Source organism: Lipophrys pholis (genome assembly GCF_963383615.2).
Source record: "Lipophrys pholis genome assembly, chromosome: 6".
NCBI classification, from domain to species: Eukaryota; Metazoa; Chordata; class Actinopteri; order Blenniiformes; family Blenniidae; genus Lipophrys; species Lipophrys pholis.
Genome location: NC_137629.1, coordinates 18,052,814 through 18,071,731, shown reverse-complemented (window position 1 = coordinate 18,071,731; position 18,918 = coordinate 18,052,814). Strand labels below are relative to the sequence as shown.

Genomic DNA, 18,918 nt, shown 5'->3' with positions numbered 1-18,918 from the left:
AAATGTACGGATCTTTCCAGAGCTCTCACTCTGATGTGTTTTTCCATTTGAAGGTTTTCCTTTGAGTGACAATCCTTTACACAATTTCCATCCTACGTCTGCTGCTTTAACCTGAGGGTCATTTTGGATTTGGATACACAAACTTCAGCTTTCGCATCTACATGGTCCTAACACACACACACGCGCACGCGCACGCACGCACGCACGCACACGCACGCACGCACGCACGCACACGCACACACACACACACACACACACACACACACAACAGCGAGTGTTCATCTCTCGTCTCAATGCCGAGCTAGGATTGGTTTGACCTTGCGGCTCACGGTGAACGTGACAGTCGGTGCGACCCGGCCATTGATCCTAGATCAGTCGACTGAGACGCCCGGTAGGAAAAGCCATTATGAGACACAGAATATGGAACAAAGCACAGCGGCACAGAAGCGCTCACTCATAAGTCCTGAAAAACACATTTCACCTCTGTGAGAAGCTGATGACAGTCAGCCGTTTGTTCAAAACTATTTTCTTTTTTTTGTCGGTTTGCCGTTCTGCACACGGAAATTTAGTGCGAAGACAACAAGGTTCACCTTTCATGTTGCTCAGATGCGTCAACAGCTTAGATTTGGTCAGAACTGAGTCAATTTTGTTGTGATATAGCTGCTATAATCCTTCGTTTAAAGGGGCACTCCATTGATTTTAAACACGCAGGTACATTTTAAAGCTGTTATGATCATTTCCTTGGTTACCATGAATGATGTGGTGATGTGGTGACTTAAAAACATCCTCTGATGTAGTTGGAGGAGACCCTGAATGAAACATTGACCAAAACCATGTGGAGAGACCAAAGACGGAATGTCAAGAACTGTTGGATTCTCGTGGTTTTATTGTTATTGATTCATAAAAAGGAGAAATTCCTGCGGCTGTTTTGACTCATTTTGGTTTGTAATTGACTGTGGGTGACTTTATCAGCTGGTTGATGTCCAACTCCAATAATCCACAACGCTTAGTGGTGCATTGAGCTCAACACACAGCGTTGTTGTGGGAGTCCAATGGCTGAATATTCTTCTGAACAGCTGTCAGTCCTGTGAATGTTTTTTGTCTGATGTTAAAATTGTCACTGTGAGTAGAAGGAGAACCAGACCCGAGCGCAGACTCTTTCTTTTTGTTTTCGGAAGTAGGGTGCCGAGGGGTAAATGTGTTGCAGTTTCTACATGACCGCGCTACATTTTTCCTTCATCATGTGATAACACACACATTTTGTAACGATCAACCTGTAATCAATTGTATTGCCTTTTTACAATAAATTGTGAGATACTGCAGTGGGTATGCACAATTATGTGAATTCCCTTTATTGAAGTAAAAATATAATAACTTGCATTATGCACTTGCAAACCAGAAATAATGTTAATATTAAAAAACGTAAATATCCATTATAACTTTTATCTGAATGAACAAAACCACCACCGCTCAGGATACTCTGAGTTACTTCAGTTGGTCAAAACGACATCATGCGTCTCTGTATTTCTTATCTACACACACACACACACACACACACACACACACACACACACACACACACACACACACACACACACACACACACACACACACACACACACACACACACACACACACACACACACACACACACACACACACACACACACACACACACACACACACACACACACACACACACACACACACACACACACACACACACACCCTCTTCTTGATAGTTACTAAACAACTGGAGCGAGTTAATTTACGCAGATGACCTCAATACACTATTAAACAAACTAGTTTGAAAGTTTAACTCAAGTTAAAAATGTAACACTAACCAAACATAAGTGGACTCCTACCAATTACCTTACCATTAGACGTCCAACCAGTTATGAGCACAGTAAATAGTTTGGCAGTCTGGTAGTGATAACATAATGTTTGTTGCTCTCGTAATGATCAGACTTATCGTCCCCGCCCAGACAGTGTGTCATGGCTGCACAGGAGGAGGCGACTGATTAATGTCGTGTCTTTACAGGACATGTGGATCTGGACCAAGCAGCAGTGAAATGGCTTCTTTATCAGGAAACAAACAGACTGATGACTTCAAGTGTTAACATGTTCAGCGTCATTGTGAAACAAAACGCATCAACGGTTTTTAATGCCTATGGGGGGGGGGGTGACCAAACCGGCTTTGTTGTAATTGTCTCCAACATAACATACTAACGTATTCTTGTAAAACTAAAGAAATACTATCCTGTACAATCACTCTCTTTTAGATTCTAATCTAATTTTCCAACTGTAATTTTGATGATTTTTCTGTCTTAAGCACACTCGATTAATATGATGTCTTACTAAAATGTTAACATTTCATGAAATAAACCTTTGAAAAATATCCAGACGGTGACAAAAAACTTATTCTCTGGTTTCATAAATACTGCGTGATTGTTGCTCTGTTTAAAATAAGACATAAAGTCTCACACTGCTCTTTGTTTTGGCTGAATTTACTTACAACCTGATTTCAATTTCATATCTGCTTCTCCTTTCTCAATTCAATGCATAAATACCTGCTATTATTGTCGCTGCACTTGCGGCTCGACAATTTTCTAAATGAGTTTGATTTCACGTTAGAAGCGGTGGAACAAAATGAGAACAAATTCAATGTGTCTGTTTATGTGTCTTCTGTGTTTGTCGTCATGTCGCTATGAGCGTTGTTCAGCTTTCTATCAGATGTAGGTTCACGCTCAAATAGCCTCAGACATACTTAATGCTAATCATCACATAGACACATCACAGTCACTCACATGTTGAGCAGATTATCAATTCTGGTCATCGTCAACATTAGAGTATAATTCAGCTTGAATATTCTTTTTTTTTCTTTTTGTCATAACCCATTATTTTTGCAGCTTTAATTACAAAATTCTATCTATCTATCTATCTATCTATCTATCTATCTATCTATCTATCTATCTATCTATCTATCTATCTATCTATCTATCTATCTATCTATCTATCTATCTATCTATCAGGTTCATGTTGTCAGTGTGAGTTTCACTGTAGTACTAAGAATAAAATGACAAAAATCAGCAGATATTTGAGCATCTTAAAATAACACTATGTAATATGTGACCTGTTTGAATCCATATTTCAATGTTGTGCTGTGCCAAATCACCGGAGTGCTTCCTTTTTATTCAGACACAAAGTGAATCAGGAGAGTTTCTTCATCGCTAATCTCCCCCTAAAACAAATAAGAGTTGATCAATCTTACAATCACAAAGTGGCGTGGGGTGGGTGTCTGTGCAGAGCGACCGGCACTGCGTTTGAACAACGGCGACTGTCGTACGCCACCTTTGTACACATGCAGCTACTCACAAATGCAGTATGGCCCTGTATCACACAGCGGCTGTACGCCTACCACCCAGCTCCGGATCATGTGACGGAAATACACACAGCACAGGAGATGACCCATAATTCATCCGCAGAAACAAATTATGGACTGTACTTCAGTTGAGCCAAAGACAGCGCTAAAGCTACAAACACAGAGGAGCACAGTTATCCACATTCAGAAGCGTCTTCAGTTCCCTTCACATCCTTTTTTTTTTTTGTTTCAGTACCGATGAAATGATTATTTAAGTTCATTTCTCCCCTCATCAGTCTGCACTTACTGACCCATGATCACAGATATCCTTCTGCCAGATATATTCAGACCTTTACGAAAGGACACTTGTGCTTTAGCTTCAGTTCGCCTTCATTTTTCTCCATCATCTCTGGCTTGAACGGAGCCCTACAGAAATAAATCTAATTGATTGGATATGAAAAGAAAGGCAGGCACACGTCTTTAAATGGCATTGGAAGAACTGCCAGCAGATGATTGATTGCATGCATAAAACTGGCAAAGGAAAACTTTCCACAGCCATCAGTGCGTTGATTAAACATGGGCGTCTCCACAAATCACAAAAAAGGGGAAGTGCAGAAGATTCCGACCTTGTTTCAGAACCAGTAACTGAGCCAGACTGTGCAGCACAGCGAGTAAATGAAGTGGACAACAACCCAACAGTCTCTGTTTGTGGCCTCCAGAGATCCTGTGTGGTGATGATAAAAAAAAAAACTTTCACAGGGCCCAAAATCTATTTAAAAACCGTTCTCAGTGACAGACACAAGGAACTAAAAGGAACTAAAAAAAACAACAAAAAACCCTAAAGCAAAATCTTGAAAAAAAAAAGATTGAGATGTTTGACCTTAATTCAAATCTTTGTGTCTGGAGGAAACAAAGGCTCATTACACTCCTGCTCCCCTGCTCTGAAGCATGGCGGCGGCAGCATCAAGCTCCAGAGGGAGTGCTGAGGAAAGATTATGGGGCAAAGTACAAAATGTTCGTTACAAAAACTTCATCCAGAGGCCTCAGGCCCTCCTGTAGTGGCTCCACGAAGCTTTCACTAAGTCATAATGTAAATTTAAAAAAAAATTCTTATTCTTATTCTGTTCTCCAGTTCAAGGTGACAAATTAAAGTCAACGTACTTTTCAACTAAAATGTGTCCCAAAAATAGAATGATGTATTCAATGTGAATAGGCTCACTGCCAATGATGATGATGATGTTGAAGGTCAGGTAATTAAACTTTCTTTTTAAGGGTTAAAATCCTGATAATGTTTCAATTATTTAATAGTTTTCAGGAAGACTGAAATTATTCAAAAGAATTAATGACCAAATATAAATGAGTCCGTGCTCTTTTTATAGCAGATGGCAAATTAAAGTGATATATGAAGGTCAGGGGAGAGAAAAAAGAATATCCAGTGAAAACAATGCAGAAATGTGTTTATGGTGGCAGTAGCTCAGGTTATAGAGCACGCTGTCCTCCAGTCGCCATTTCTACAAGTCCATGTCTCGAAAGACACGAAACGCAAAGCTGCTCTATTTGAAATTGTGAATGACTTATTGCTTTGAGATCACGAGAACAATAAATACATCCAATGTACATTACGTCCATTTACTATTTCTGGGATGATGGGTACAATTTAAAATCTGGGCGTGAAGGACCTGAATCTGTATGTCACTGTGACTTAACGTGAAGTCACATCCCTTCAACTGATCTCTCACTTTGTCATGATGGGATCAAAAGAGGAGACTGATGAGGGAATAAAATGAATTTAATGCATTACAGCAGAAGCTGATAACATAACAAAATGGGGAAAAAAGTGAAAAGTTTGAAAACTTTCTGAACACAATGTAAAGCGTGCAGGCCGTTGAGTAAGCCTTTTTACACAAAAACCATGACCACAATCTATTCCGAGCGCTACGGACCTGTAAAACAAGCCAAATTGGAGCACAGCAGTAGGACCAGCGTTACCTCCCACAGAGCTGCCTCTCAGGGCCGGTAAACCTAAAATCAACTCTGTGGGAGTCAGCCAACGCGGATCTTTTAGCTGTGGACCGGATTGAGGAAACAACTCATCACGTGAGGTCAGTTCAAACTCCTCACCTGAATCCCTCGCTATACCATAGTCCAGGTTGTAAAAACGAACACAACTCGTTCGTCTGCATGTCAATCCCATATCTTTTTTCTGCCGTCGCTTGGAGAGAAACAGATTGATGGCATGGTTTTTCTTTAGGTTTTTTTCCCACAGAACTACAGCACCTCAGAAATATATAGAACAGACTGTATCGCGCCGCAGTCTATACGAGGTTTGAGTAGTGACCCGGCCCACCTTTACAACACCCACTCCCACCCACAGCCACACTCTTCTTGTGTGTGTGAAGTGAACGCTGTGGGGTGAGCGCTGCGTCTGAGCAGCATGAGGCTGAATGTGTGTGTGTGTGTGTGTGTGTGTGTGTGTGTGTGTGTGTGTGTGTGTGTGTGTGTGTGTGTGTGTGTGTGTGTGTGTGTGTGTGTGTGTGTGTGTGTGTGTGTGTGTGTGTGTGTGTGTGTGTGTGTGTGCGTGCGTGCGTGCGCGGGGAGAACTTCTGGGGTTTCCTGTTTCTCAAGAGGAGGAATGAGAGAAGTTTGTACATGTTTGTGTGTTATAAATGGTCGGTGGTTTGATGCTTTGTTGTTAGATGCGGTTAGAAGAGCTCAGTGCATTGTGGGTAAAGAAAATCTGTGACCTTATGAGCATGGGTGGCTGAGAGCGCAGCCATGCCGCACACACACTCACACACACACACACACACACTCACAGAACACACACACAGTGAAATGAGTGTGATTTTACCTTCAGCGTCCTTAACTGTCTCGATAGCTTCTATGGGCCTCAATGGTAGCTGAAGGATGGGCAAAAAGAAGAGAGGAGAGAGAGAGAGAGAGAGAGAGAGAGAGAGAGGAGAGAGAGAGAGAGAGAGAGGAGAGAGAGAGAGAGAGAGAGAGAGAGAGAGAGAGAGAGAGAGAAAGTGAGCGAGAGAGAGAGGGGGACAGAGTCAGAGAGAGAGAGAGAGAGGGGACAGAGTCAGAGAGAGAGAGAGAGAGGTGACAGAGTCAGAGAGAAAGAGAGAGAGAGAGAGAGAGAGAGGATGAAGAACAAAGAAAGAAGGAGCAGAAGAAAAACGAAGTGAAGGCTGAAACATGCTTCTGTGCAGATTGGCGTTAACATCTTTGCTTCAGGAGGCAAAGAAGAAGTTTAATGGATGAGATTGAACTCTGATCGGGTAAAAAAAAAGTTAACTGGGTTGATTCAGCCTCAAATAACAAAACAATTGAACCACAAAGCTCATGAAAAATGATAAAAAATGTGCTGTTGAGTGAATTTTAATGAAAAGTACCAAAGTAAATATTCGAATGACCTTGTAAGATTTAAAATAAATAAATAGATAAAAGAGGTACATGACGGGCCAAAGGTTCAAATTTGAGTGAATGTGGGACTTTTTATTTGGATTTCACCTATAATTTTGATTTTTAAATCTACAGTTGGAGGTGTACGTGGGTTTTTCCTTGCAAGGCTTGCAGACATGTTTCAGGCTTTAAACATGTGAGGCCCTCAGAGCAGCACTGGGACCGCGGCGGGGTCAGAGGGCACCAGGTGTTAGCATTAGCTTGGGTTAGCCGTCTCACACACATGCACACCATTTAGCTCGATGTCGTCTCACTCTTAACGTCACTGCCTTGTCATTCTGTGAAGCTCTCTCTCTCTCTCTCTCTCTCTCTCTCTCTCTCTCTCTCTCACACACACACACACACACACACACACACACACACACACACACACACACACACACACACACACACACACACACACACACACACACACACACACACACACACACACACACTCACTCACTCACTCACACATACGCAGGCGCGACCAGCAGGCTGTTAGTATCCTCAGCGCTGGTGAGGTGAGGTGAGTCAGTGAGGCGGAGGGATGAGAGGAGGAGAAAAGGAGAGGAGGGCAGGGAGGAACCAGGCGCTGATCTTCTTTCTGTCTTGCTGCCAGAGGTGTGATCAGGGTTAAGCTGTAAAGTACGAGTGTGTATGTATGTATGTATGTGTGTGTGTGTGTGTGTGTGTGTGTGTGTGTGTGTGTGTGTGTGTGTGTGTGTGTGTGTGTGTGTGTGTGTGTGTGTGTGTGTGTGTGTGTGTGTGTGTGTGTGTGTGTGTGAAACACTCACCACTCTGCAGGGTCTGTTTGCCCCCGGACAGAACTCCACTGGGCAACATGCCTGTCGGGGTCAGGCCCTTCAGAGTCAGGACGTTCTCACTCTCCTCTCTGGGAAACAGAGACGGGAGGTATCCACATGTGACAGATGAGAGGAAATAGAAACAGCGAGCAGGTGATGAAGAGGGAAATACAGAGAATTACACACTTCCCCACACTGTGCACCTGCACACACACACACACACACAAATTGACATCCCCGCGAGGCGAAACACTTCGCCAAAACATTAGTAAAAACGAGTATTTTTAGTCGACCCACCTTAGAACTGAGAACATTTTGGCCATCTTTCCAATGGCTCGGATCTTGTTTTTGATCACCTCTTTCCTGGCGGCGGCTGCGCTGGCTGTAAAACAGCCAGGAACACACTCATAAATAAAAGAAGTGAGTCGTTAAAACCGTAACCTGCACATATTTAATCCGATGAACAGCATCCATTTAACCCAGCTGGCTTTAACGTCCGTTTCGGGCGTCTCTTACCGTCGTAGATCTCGTCTCCGTCGTTCGTGAGTTCGTCGTCAGAGCAGATGCTCAGGACGTTGACCAGCATCTCAGTCACTACGAGGCGGAAACACAAACACACACACAGGTAATGAGGGACCAAACTGTCCTCATAATGTGCAAATACATTTTGCAAATAGCTGTGTGGGTCAGAGTGACGTTTCATAAGCTGGTCGGTTGGAGGAAGACGCTCTGAAGTAGAGATGTCAAACATAAGGCCAGTGGGCCGAAACTGGCCTGCAAGAGGCTCTGTGTGTGTGTGTATGTGTGTGTGTGTGTGTGTGTGTGTGTGTGTGTGTGTGTGTGTGTGTGTGTGTGTGTGTGTGTGTGTGTGTGAGTGATACCTTTTTCCCCCACAAAAGGCAGTGACCATGTGAAGACATCCATGAAGTTGGGCAGCCAGTAAGGGTGAGGGGAGCAGTTAAACTGACGGATGTTCATCACATTGTTCTCATATTTTAGCACCGCCGCTGTACACACACACACACACACACACACACACACACACACACACACACACACACACACACACACACACACACACACACACACACACACACACACACACACACACACACACACACACACACACACACACACACACACACACACACACACACAGGAAAAACATTAGCTTTGTGACAAACATCTCTATTTTGAATGACACTTGTGTTTCTGAGTGCTTCTGCGCGTCGGACCTTTGTTGTTGTAGACATCCAGGTAGTTTGGAGCAGAGAATATGGTTATGAGGGAGGGGAAACCTGTAGTCTGACTCTTCCTGTACATACGGTACCTGAGGAAAGAGAGACAAACAAACCACCACCCATGTTACCGCTACTCTAATAAGACAACACACGGTGGATGAGAAACCGAGGCTCTGCTTCGGAGGACTTTAAAGCAGACGGGGACTAGTTCAAGGCGAGACAGTTGCACACTTAAAAACAAATAGAACAGAAATAGAACAGTCTCCGGCACGGCGGGGAAATGACAAGACGAAATGAAAGAGTTATTGACGAAGGTACTGAAAGCACAGAGTTTTGATTCCTCAGGCCTGGATCTATTCATTTAGCCACGATAAAAACACTGCTGTGGGTACTTAATAGTATGCATGCAAAGAACCTGAGAAGATTAGACATAATAAACAAAGCTCCATGTATTTCATCCCCAACACAGAACTCTAGTGGAGTCCTTGCATGAACTCATCAGTCTCCTACAGCAGCTTTAGGTTATGGTCACAGCGTCCTCCTCAAAGAGACAAAAAAAGACCTAAACACCCCTAACAAATTACATTCTGCATTTAAATTGACAAGCATGACTTTAGATTAAAACAAGCAAGTACAAGTACAACATATAATCACATGCACGTTTAAACAGAAGGATAATTTAGAGACACTCGCTACTGTGTGTAAATGCATACATAAATGACGTGCACATTGGCTCCTCTGTGCAGGTAGAGGATCTGCAGCCACTGAAACGGTTTCCTCTGAAAAGTGCACTCAGACCCCTGCAGCAGCACCCAGACTACCCATCTGCACGACAGACAAAATGCTGTCAATGGGTTCAACAAGCGGCTCCACAGCACAGACACAGACACTCAGAATAGTGCTGCCTTAATTGCTGCATTATATCCAGGGGATTTTCGCTGAGGTGACAGCTGCCAGGAGTGGATTTGTGGGTCAGAAAATTCTGTTTTGCCCTATTACTATTTTGTTTAGACTAGTAGTGCAAACCAGGCATGGCGCTTTGGCTTCCTGTGTACATTTCAAAAGGTGGCTTATTTAACCTGAATTTGGTTCCGGCTCCCGGCGGCGCGCCGCCAGACGAACTTCTAACAATGCTAATAACACGGTGTAAATGTGACAGGAGGAAAATCGTGGCAGCCCTTTCCCTGTAATGCGCCAATTCCCAGACAAAGAAAAATAACAACTCAGAATGTGAAATGTCAAGGTAAGCCATTAAATTAAATGGTGCTCCCGTTTAAGTGGAGAGGGAGGACTGAGCTGCCACTGTCAGTCAGCTTACCCAGCATCCTGCGCTTCGTGTGCTCTGATGATTGACAGCAGGTTGTTGGTCTGTAGGAACTCACACACTGCTGGGTAGCTGCACACAGAGAGAAGAAGGAGATCTGAAGTCAGGCACACATACAGAGGGAAAAATATCCAGTGAAATACACTTTACATAACTAAAATGTCATATGTTATTACATTAAGGCTGCTGTAAACTACTAAACAGATGGAAGTATTTAAAGTCGAGCTGTGGGTGATGAGTAAGCCTCTTGTTTCCTGATGTGGTGTGTGAAGTGAGCAGCAGGGGGCATCAGTGAGTGAGGGCAGGCCTGAGCCAGGCTCATGGCTGCCTCGCTGCTTGAGGGGGCTGAGTGTACAGGAGTTGGTCTATTGATGCTGTGTCTCCTAAACATTGAGAACCAGAGTGTAAACCACAAAGAGCATGTCACAACACCAACTTATAAACACCACCAAGGTTATCTCCATCTGCATCCCGGCCACGGCTCCACTCCTCTTTACATTCCTCCATGTTTAGTATTTCTTATTCGCCTCTTTCATCTTCTCCCCACCAGCACCAGCACCACCACCACCACCGGCATCGCCATCACAACCCTCCCCTCATGTTGCCCTCCCTCTTTCTCTCACTGTATCTTAATATCACTCCATATCTGGCAGGAGTAGCCAGTCGTCATAGCAACAGAACCGTGCAGTCTCCCTTGGGATTGTGGGATATCGTTTCATACTGAAACAGAACTGTGTGTGTGGTTTGTGAGCGTGTTGATGTGCTATACAGTATGTTTTCTTATACACACTCTCTGTATGTGTGCATTTGAGTAAGTGTATCTATGTGTTATAGGTTTGTTTGTGTACCCAGTGTGTGAATGTGTGTTTGTGTCTTAATTGGCATTTTTACATCCATGTGTGTACACCAAAGGTAAATGTGTATGTTTGTTAAAGTGCGTGTATGTTTGCTTGCTTTTCAAACAAATGTGTGTATGAGTGTGTCTGAGTACGTGTATATTGAATAGCATGCCTTAATGCATTTGCGAGTAAACCTAAGATATTTGTGTGTGTGTTCATTTGACTTCGTATGAGTGTGTTTTTGAGGCACATAGTGTGTCTGTTAATGTTTATGTGTTCACTACCTTTCTCAAGTTAAGTGTTCACTTTTTTTCGTGTGTGTGTGTGTGTTTAAATGTATGTTTTTGTGGTATGTGCAGGTGTGTGTTTGAGTGTGTGTTAAATTGTGTGTTTGCTGGTACATCCAAGTGAATGTGTGTTTGCATGCATGTGTGTGTGTGTGTGTGTGTGTGTGTGTGTGTGTGTGTGTGTGTGTGTGTGTGTGTGTGTGTGTGTGTGTGTGTGTGTGTGTGTGTGTGTGTTCATATGCAAGCTTATACACTCATTGTGTATAATGTGTGTAAGTGTGTTTGTGTGTGTAAAACCTGACCAAAATTTTCTCACTTGTAAAACATCTCAGTGACTGTTAATGGATCTCGGATGTAGTGGGAGCGAGCAGAAAGCATCTTGTTTCTTTTTCCTCCCCCATCACTCTCTCTCTCCCTCTCTCTCTCTCTCTCTCTCTCTCAAATTGGCAGCATTGATTCCCCCTAAAACTTATTAGATTTCTGATTTGTAGATGAGCGCCACAGCTCAGTGACACTCTGCACCTGTGGGGTCCTGACATGTCGTCATCACACACACACACACACACACACACACACACACACACACACACACACACACACACACACACACACACACACACACACACACACACACACACACACACACACACACACACACACACACACACACACACACACACTTCTTGATAGTTAATTTGAAAAAAATATTGCTCCAACTGCGGATGTTTTTTTTTCATATCTCTGAATATTGCATTGCTTTATTCTGGCTTGTTTGGACATGGGGTTAGTTCATATCTGCGAGCTTCATAAGCACAGGGATCTATTGCTCCGAGGCTAAGAGACGATTCATTCACATTCATGTTGATTTTCTCTCTTATGCAATTTTCTTTTCTTTGGTTGTTGCGAGGGGTAATTTTGTCCTGGTGTACCTGTAGAAATACGAGCACCCTCTGACTGTGTTGTGTCCAAAGTACTCTTGGGTCTTCTCGTTGCCAAAGTCTTCCAGGGGGTCGGCCCACAACAGGTCGCACATGGGCCCAAATGCTGGGGGCTCCTTGAACCGGTCCAACTAGGACACACACAACAAACACACACACAAAGAATTGAGCACAAAAGGCAGTCACAAAGATAAGTGTGCACAAACAAATCACACATGCAACTGAAGCACACATTTGAAGTAAACCGCACTCTGACATGTGAACACATATAGTATAAATAGGGGGAAAGAACATACACAAATGCGCACACACAAGCAAACACATACTGTCAGAGCAGAGCATCGCTATGGCAACCCTCACCACACAGGAGGGAGAAGATGTCACACCAGCAGATTCACCATGGAAACACTGCCATTAGATGAGGAAGTGTGTGTGTGTGTGTGTGTGTGTGTGACAGTATTACAGAATACAAAGAAGGCACACACATGAACAGAGACATGAGGAACACACACACACACACACACACACACACACACACACACACACACACACACACACACACACACACACACACACACACACACACACACACACACACACACACACACACACACACACACACACACACACACACACACACACAGAGGCTTCTGATTCATTTGTTTTTGTTAGGAGCGCCTTTAAAGCATTGATAAAACTTGGTGTGTGTCCACAGCTGATTGCAAATGTTTGATCGCTGAACACGAGTCGATCACATTTTGTTACTGTTACCAACTATTTGGGGGGGCTGAAGTCTCTCATATGAAGAATATAGGCTACTAAACATTGTTTCACTTAAATTTATGCAATTTGTAATGAAAAACATATTGAACATCACATCTAAAATAATTTCTACATTCTGCCTTTCGGTGCATTATACACAGTGCCAGGAAAGATGCAAAATTTGTTGGGTTTCCCTCTGTTAAAAGCACCTAGAAATAACTGTGTTGTATGTGGTGCTATATAAATAAAGTTGAATGAATGAATGAATATGGAGTGAAAGAGTTGCAGAGCTGCTGTCTCTCTCTATCTTATTGACTGAGCCAAAAAAACTGGCATTACCTTTATTAGAAGTTGTTGGATTAATGATTTTGTCTGGTGCTGATTTTCTTTGGTATTAATTCATAAATCTGTTTTATTCCAAGAGATGCTAACATTCAGGCTATAGAGCATGTTCCTTAAACTAATCGATATGTGGTGCTGACGACTGAGAAACCCTACAGTCCCACAGCTACATGCACATCTTTAAACAGATTCGTGACTGAAAGAATCAAAAGTAATGCAAGAGTTACTTTCCCAAGTAACACGTAACTTTTTATCATTTTAGCAAACTCATAAAATCACTCCATTAGTTTTAAAAGTTTAGGACACAAACAAACACCAACCGTATCCTTTGGCTTGAAAACCAACGTCAATCTTTACTGTAATTATTATTTCAAAATCAGAATAAATCAGCGTTGTTGCAATAAACGTGGTTAAAAAAAGAACTAAATTGAGAGGTAAATTAAGTTTTATCTTTAATTATAGTGTTGCTTCGAGCTTTATCTACATTTGAACCCACAGAAAATCTGTTGTATTGAGTGACATCGTCAGGTAGTGACAGACTGATGCAAACCTTCAGTCAATTTCGGCTAAAGTGTGTCCATTGTTATGTCTGTGTAGGCTGCTTTTAATGGAAGATGGCATGTCTCTCTGTGTGTGTATATCGGCTATAAGAGTCGTACCTTCTTGATGTCATCCAGCGTGTGGATCTCTGGTGAAAGCCCCCCATGCACGCACAGGAACTGCTGGTTCATCAGGGCTGCCAGGGGCAGGCAATCAAACGCCTCCATGCAGGAGTCGTACACCTGCTCTGAGTACTTGATCTTACCTGTGGGTTGAAGGAATGGAGTGGCGTTTTAAAGCCTGAGACAAAAACAAGTGCCCGGGTGTGTTTTTGTTCCCAAACGTACAGTCGGTCCCTGGCACTGCGAGCGTTATGTGTACATATTGCACACAAACACACTGCAACAAGCAACAAACACGCAGCCTTTCTGCTCGTGCACATCTGAGGAGCTCCGTCATCTCACAGGCTTCAAACAGACTCTCCTAAAAACATAACTCGGTTCACTTGGGTGTAAAGGCACTAACATGTAGGATTTTCACACAGCGCCTTATTAATTTATGCGGCCATCTCTTCTCTCGCACTCCCGCATGACCTGCTTCTCTCCTCTCGGATGATTTAGGAATGGCATTTCCCAGATTAGTGAGAATATTGTCTGCATCACACTATACGGATGCAAAACTACCCAGTTCTGCTTCTACTGAACTAATTCTGACCCACATATAGACGTGACGCAACTGTAACACTGAGTCTTTTTTCTCTCTCTCTTTTTTTTTTTTGCTTTCTGAAACTGTCTTTTGATTTGGCAGCTATATCAATAACCCAATCCAACACACGGCATCTTTTAAAGTTCATTTCACACACGGGCGTAACAATACATCTGACACGAAAGAATATCACAGGATTAAAATAGCAGAGAGGAGATCGGAAGGGAGCGATAGAAGCTGAGGAAGAGGAAGAAAGGAGCGTGGATTCAGATGATAGCGAGTGGGGAGGCGAGAAAAGAAGAGCGATAATTTCTTAAAGGCAGAAAAGAGAGAGAGAGAGAGAGAGAGATGGAAGGAGACAGGAGAAGGAGGAAAGAGGTTAGGAGAATAAAGAGAGGAGATGACAGGAGGGAGGAGGGAGGAGGATGGAGGGAGGGAGGGAAGAGGGAGGGCATGAGGACATGAAAACCACATAAACACGAATCAAAGACAGAGGAGTACAAGCATACAGTAGCCAAAATTTCTGTGTGTGTGTGTGTGTGTGTGTGTGTGTGTGTGTGTGTGTGTGTGTGTGTGTGTGTGTGTGTGTGTGTGTGTGTGTGTGTGTGCGTGCATGCGCAAGCATGAGCTGACAACTGGTGGACTGGCAATAATGAGCCCTTGCTCTACACAAGGCAGATGGAGAGGTTGACAAACACACTTCTACCCGTCTCACACACACACACACACACACACACACACACACACACACACACACACACACACACACACACACACACACACACACACACACACACACACACACACACACACACACACACACACACACACACTCAAACATTTATGAAGGCAATTGCACATGCATGCAGCCACAACACATACACTTCCACACACTTGTTGTATACACACACACACACACACACACACACACACACACACACACACACACACACACACACACACACACACACACAGCAGATGGTAATTGAGGGCGACCACTATTCGCCAGGAGCACCAGGGGAAATTAGCTTCCTCGTCCCCTGGCCAATCAGACACAGAGGAGTAAGTCCCTGAGCCAATCATTAAGGGCCAAATTAATTTGCTGCTAATCACCCACTCTCGGACAGGACGCCGAAACTCTCTGGCAGAGGAGTCAAAAACATGGAGTGAGAAAGCGAGAGACTGGGGGAGGGATGGATGAAGGGAGGGAGGGAGGAAGAAGAAAGGACGCAGCCTGTTGGGAAGGGGAAAAAAGAAAAGAGCAGATCAGAGAGAAACTACTTCACTGCACGAGCTGAAGCGATCACTCAGTGTATTGACGAGTTGACTGAATTAGCACTCAGGAGCGGCTAGAAAAATCATCAAGTTTTGGTTGGACGCTCCTGTCATTCGTGCAGCTGGGAATTCGGAACGTCACCAGCTGGGAAAGTCCCAATTCCCATGTCAACATCAATAAAAAACTGCAGATTACTGACAAACAATGTTGTCATTGTACATGTAGGCCAACACCCTTAGAAAATGATGCTTGTAAAACAGGACAATCACAAATACGTCTGTGTTTGGTAGGTTGCTAATAGCATAGCCCCAGCTCATGGGTTCCTCTATTTCATTATGATATCTGGGATATAAGTTTAGTTTTTAAAAAAATATCCTTGAGAAAATACCATTTCTCATCGAGTACTATAACTACATTAAGTAGCATCACATCAGCTTAACTGATCTTTAACAAGTCCTCCACTTTCCAAGTGGGAAGTTCAAAATGTCTTTTCTTACTTGGAAAAGACATTTGTCCAAATTTACACTTCTTAGCTTCTTAGCTGAGTGTAGACCTTCGACAAACCTCACTCTTCTCAACAAAACAAAGCTTTTCCTAAAGCTTTTCTACCTGTAATGTCACTAACAGAGGAAACTAAGGTGTGTGTATAAAAGAGGAAAATCACTTTCAAATGATATATTAAAAACAGTTAAACAAGACATTTACTGAGGTCTTTTTTTGTTCCACTCGGCAAGAAATATTACATTTAACAACAAAGCTTGTAACTCGCATAGCTCAGTACAAATGATCTTTGTGTTTTCTGTGTACACATATGATGTCGTGCCAGCGGAGAAGCATTGTTGTGGTACAACTCGTTTGTCACGTTCCGCTGAGTCACTACAGCAAAGATGAGGAGTGACAAGCTCAGTATGACCTTTAGAGTCATGATGAACACGATGATGAGGAAGACAGCAGGTTAAGAAAGAAAGAAAGAAAGAAAGAAAGAAAGAAAGAAAGAAAGAAAGAAAGAAAGGAACTTACATTCTTGTTTGAAGGTGAAATATTCTGTCAGGTGTCTACATTCATGGTTTCCCCGTAGAAGAAAGAGCGTCTTTGGGTAGAGGATTTTCAGTGACCACAGGTACAACACACACTGAATGAAGAGAAAGCAAACGAAAGACAATTAAAGCAGCACTGCATTTATAACAGCATTCAATTCGCAGAACAAAAGAGTAATCGAGTTTCAGATTAATGAGATTTTAGTCATAATCTACTGCACGGTGGCACTAATAGAGGTTAAACATGCTCATGATATATCTACATTGCAAAGTCTTTCAGCTGCTCCTCCAGGAGACATTCCAGCTGAGACAGAGCTCCTTCTCTGGATGGGATGTGCTTTTTTTTTCTTTATGTATTTCTTTCAGTCACAGATGCAGCTGCAGTTCGCACCAGCAGCATTTCACAAGTGGAGTTTTTGGTCATTTCTCTTTGATTTTATTGCCTCTATCTAATGCCTATAGGCCAAAAGATATACAATTATTATGAGGGTCAAGCTATCAGACTTTTTTGAATTATTCAATCACATGACTAATAACTCACAACTTTTTCATATTTAAAATTCTGTCATTAATTCTGAGAGGCACATCCATACAGAGATGTTGATATGGCTGAATGATGAATTAGTGACATTTTGTGGAGCCCTACTAAGGTTAGATCTTCCTCTGATTTGTTCATTTTTATTCATCTCTGCCACCTCCAGCTCAGCTACTTGTCTAAAACCAAATATCCTCGCACAGGGGTGTCAAACACATTTTAGTTCCGAGACCAAGTTCATCCTGAGTGGGCCAAACCAGTAAAACAGTGTCATGATAATCGTTAAAATTTAACTTTAAAGATTTTCTTTGCTGTGACCCAGAATATCACCTAATGAAAATGTCTTTATTTTCACAAAACTGAAAATGACTACAATCTCAACAAAAGGCCAATTTTAATGATACGTTCAGGTACAAAATACAGTGAAATATCCGACAAAAAAAATCCCACCTACTGCAAATGATGTGTGTGTTTACAAACTCACCCTGACAGCATGACTGAGCAACAAGGCAGCTCGCTTTCATCCAAATCCAAATCAGCCTTAACACTCACTCCGTCCTGCCTTCACTCTCTTCTTCCTCTCTTCTTTTTCTCTGGATGGTTGACACCAGATACTTGAACTCATCCACCTCCACTGCACTTCCTGCATCTCTCACCACAGGAATGTATCTTATTGCTGTATTTGAGGTTGTAGGGTCCAGTCAACAGTTACCTCATGTCACCAGCCTCTGTGCTAAGCTGGCTGCTAAGCCATCTTGACTTTCATGTTTCAAAGTAAAAACACACACTGCACTGTTACCAAACTTTGGTCTGACCACATGATTGCCACTACATAATTGTATGAGACAGAGTTGGAATCATTTCTCTTTCACTTCCTCTCAATAAACTGGAAATTCAGAGCTTGACGGAGTGTCACGATGAAGCTGTTACTAGGAATTCCTCCTCTGAATGAGCCACTGCCATAATTAATGGAGCTGGAAGCGAGCTGATCCTTTTCCCAGGGCTAAATATAGAAACAAACAGGATTTTGACAACAATCATCGCAAGTCAGACCGAGCTGATTAAGTTCACGGGGAGGGCAAGAAGATGACTAGAAAACAGCTGTGGCTTTGTGTGACATGTCTTCACTGTTATCACTTGTTTAACCCTACAAACGACTCACAGGATCTTCTCTCACCATCACACAGTCCTGTCCCTGCTCCACATCACCCCCCACCCCCCCTGCTCATGTGCCCTTGAAATGTGTTAGCAAGGTGGCCTAAATTTCGCTCCCTGTGCTCCAAACTCACTCCGTGTCACTGACATGTCCCATATGCCACGACAAGCTGAGACATTCAAGAGCCGGTACTCTCCAGATTCAAGTCGCACTGCGGATCAGAGGAGCGTTTTTAACAGAGAAAGTAATGAAAGAAGACTTTTAATGGACATCATGGTCTTTTTAAAGAATAAGTAGTGCTGCATGATATTAAGTGAACATGTGA

At 42.9% G+C, this 18,918-nt stretch overlaps 1 protein-coding gene across 1 annotated transcript in view; it reads right to left on the bottom strand.

The window, feature by feature from the left end:
• Positions 1-18,918, bottom strand: part of ppp3cb (protein phosphatase 3, catalytic subunit, beta isozyme) — a 39,970-nt gene that overhangs the window by 2,687 nt on the left and 18,365 nt on the right. The window contains 11 exon segments of the mRNA XM_080465366.1: positions 6,213-6,246; positions 6,248-6,261; positions 7,603-7,700; positions 7,909-7,993; positions 8,128-8,205; positions 8,493-8,618; positions 8,847-8,941; positions 10,171-10,248; positions 12,232-12,371; positions 14,004-14,149; positions 16,886-16,997. Coding sequence (XP_080321492.1) covers positions 6,213-6,246; positions 6,248-6,261; positions 7,603-7,700; positions 7,909-7,993; positions 8,128-8,205; positions 8,493-8,618; positions 8,847-8,941; positions 10,171-10,248; positions 12,232-12,371; positions 14,004-14,149; positions 16,886-16,997 — 1,006 coding nt within the window.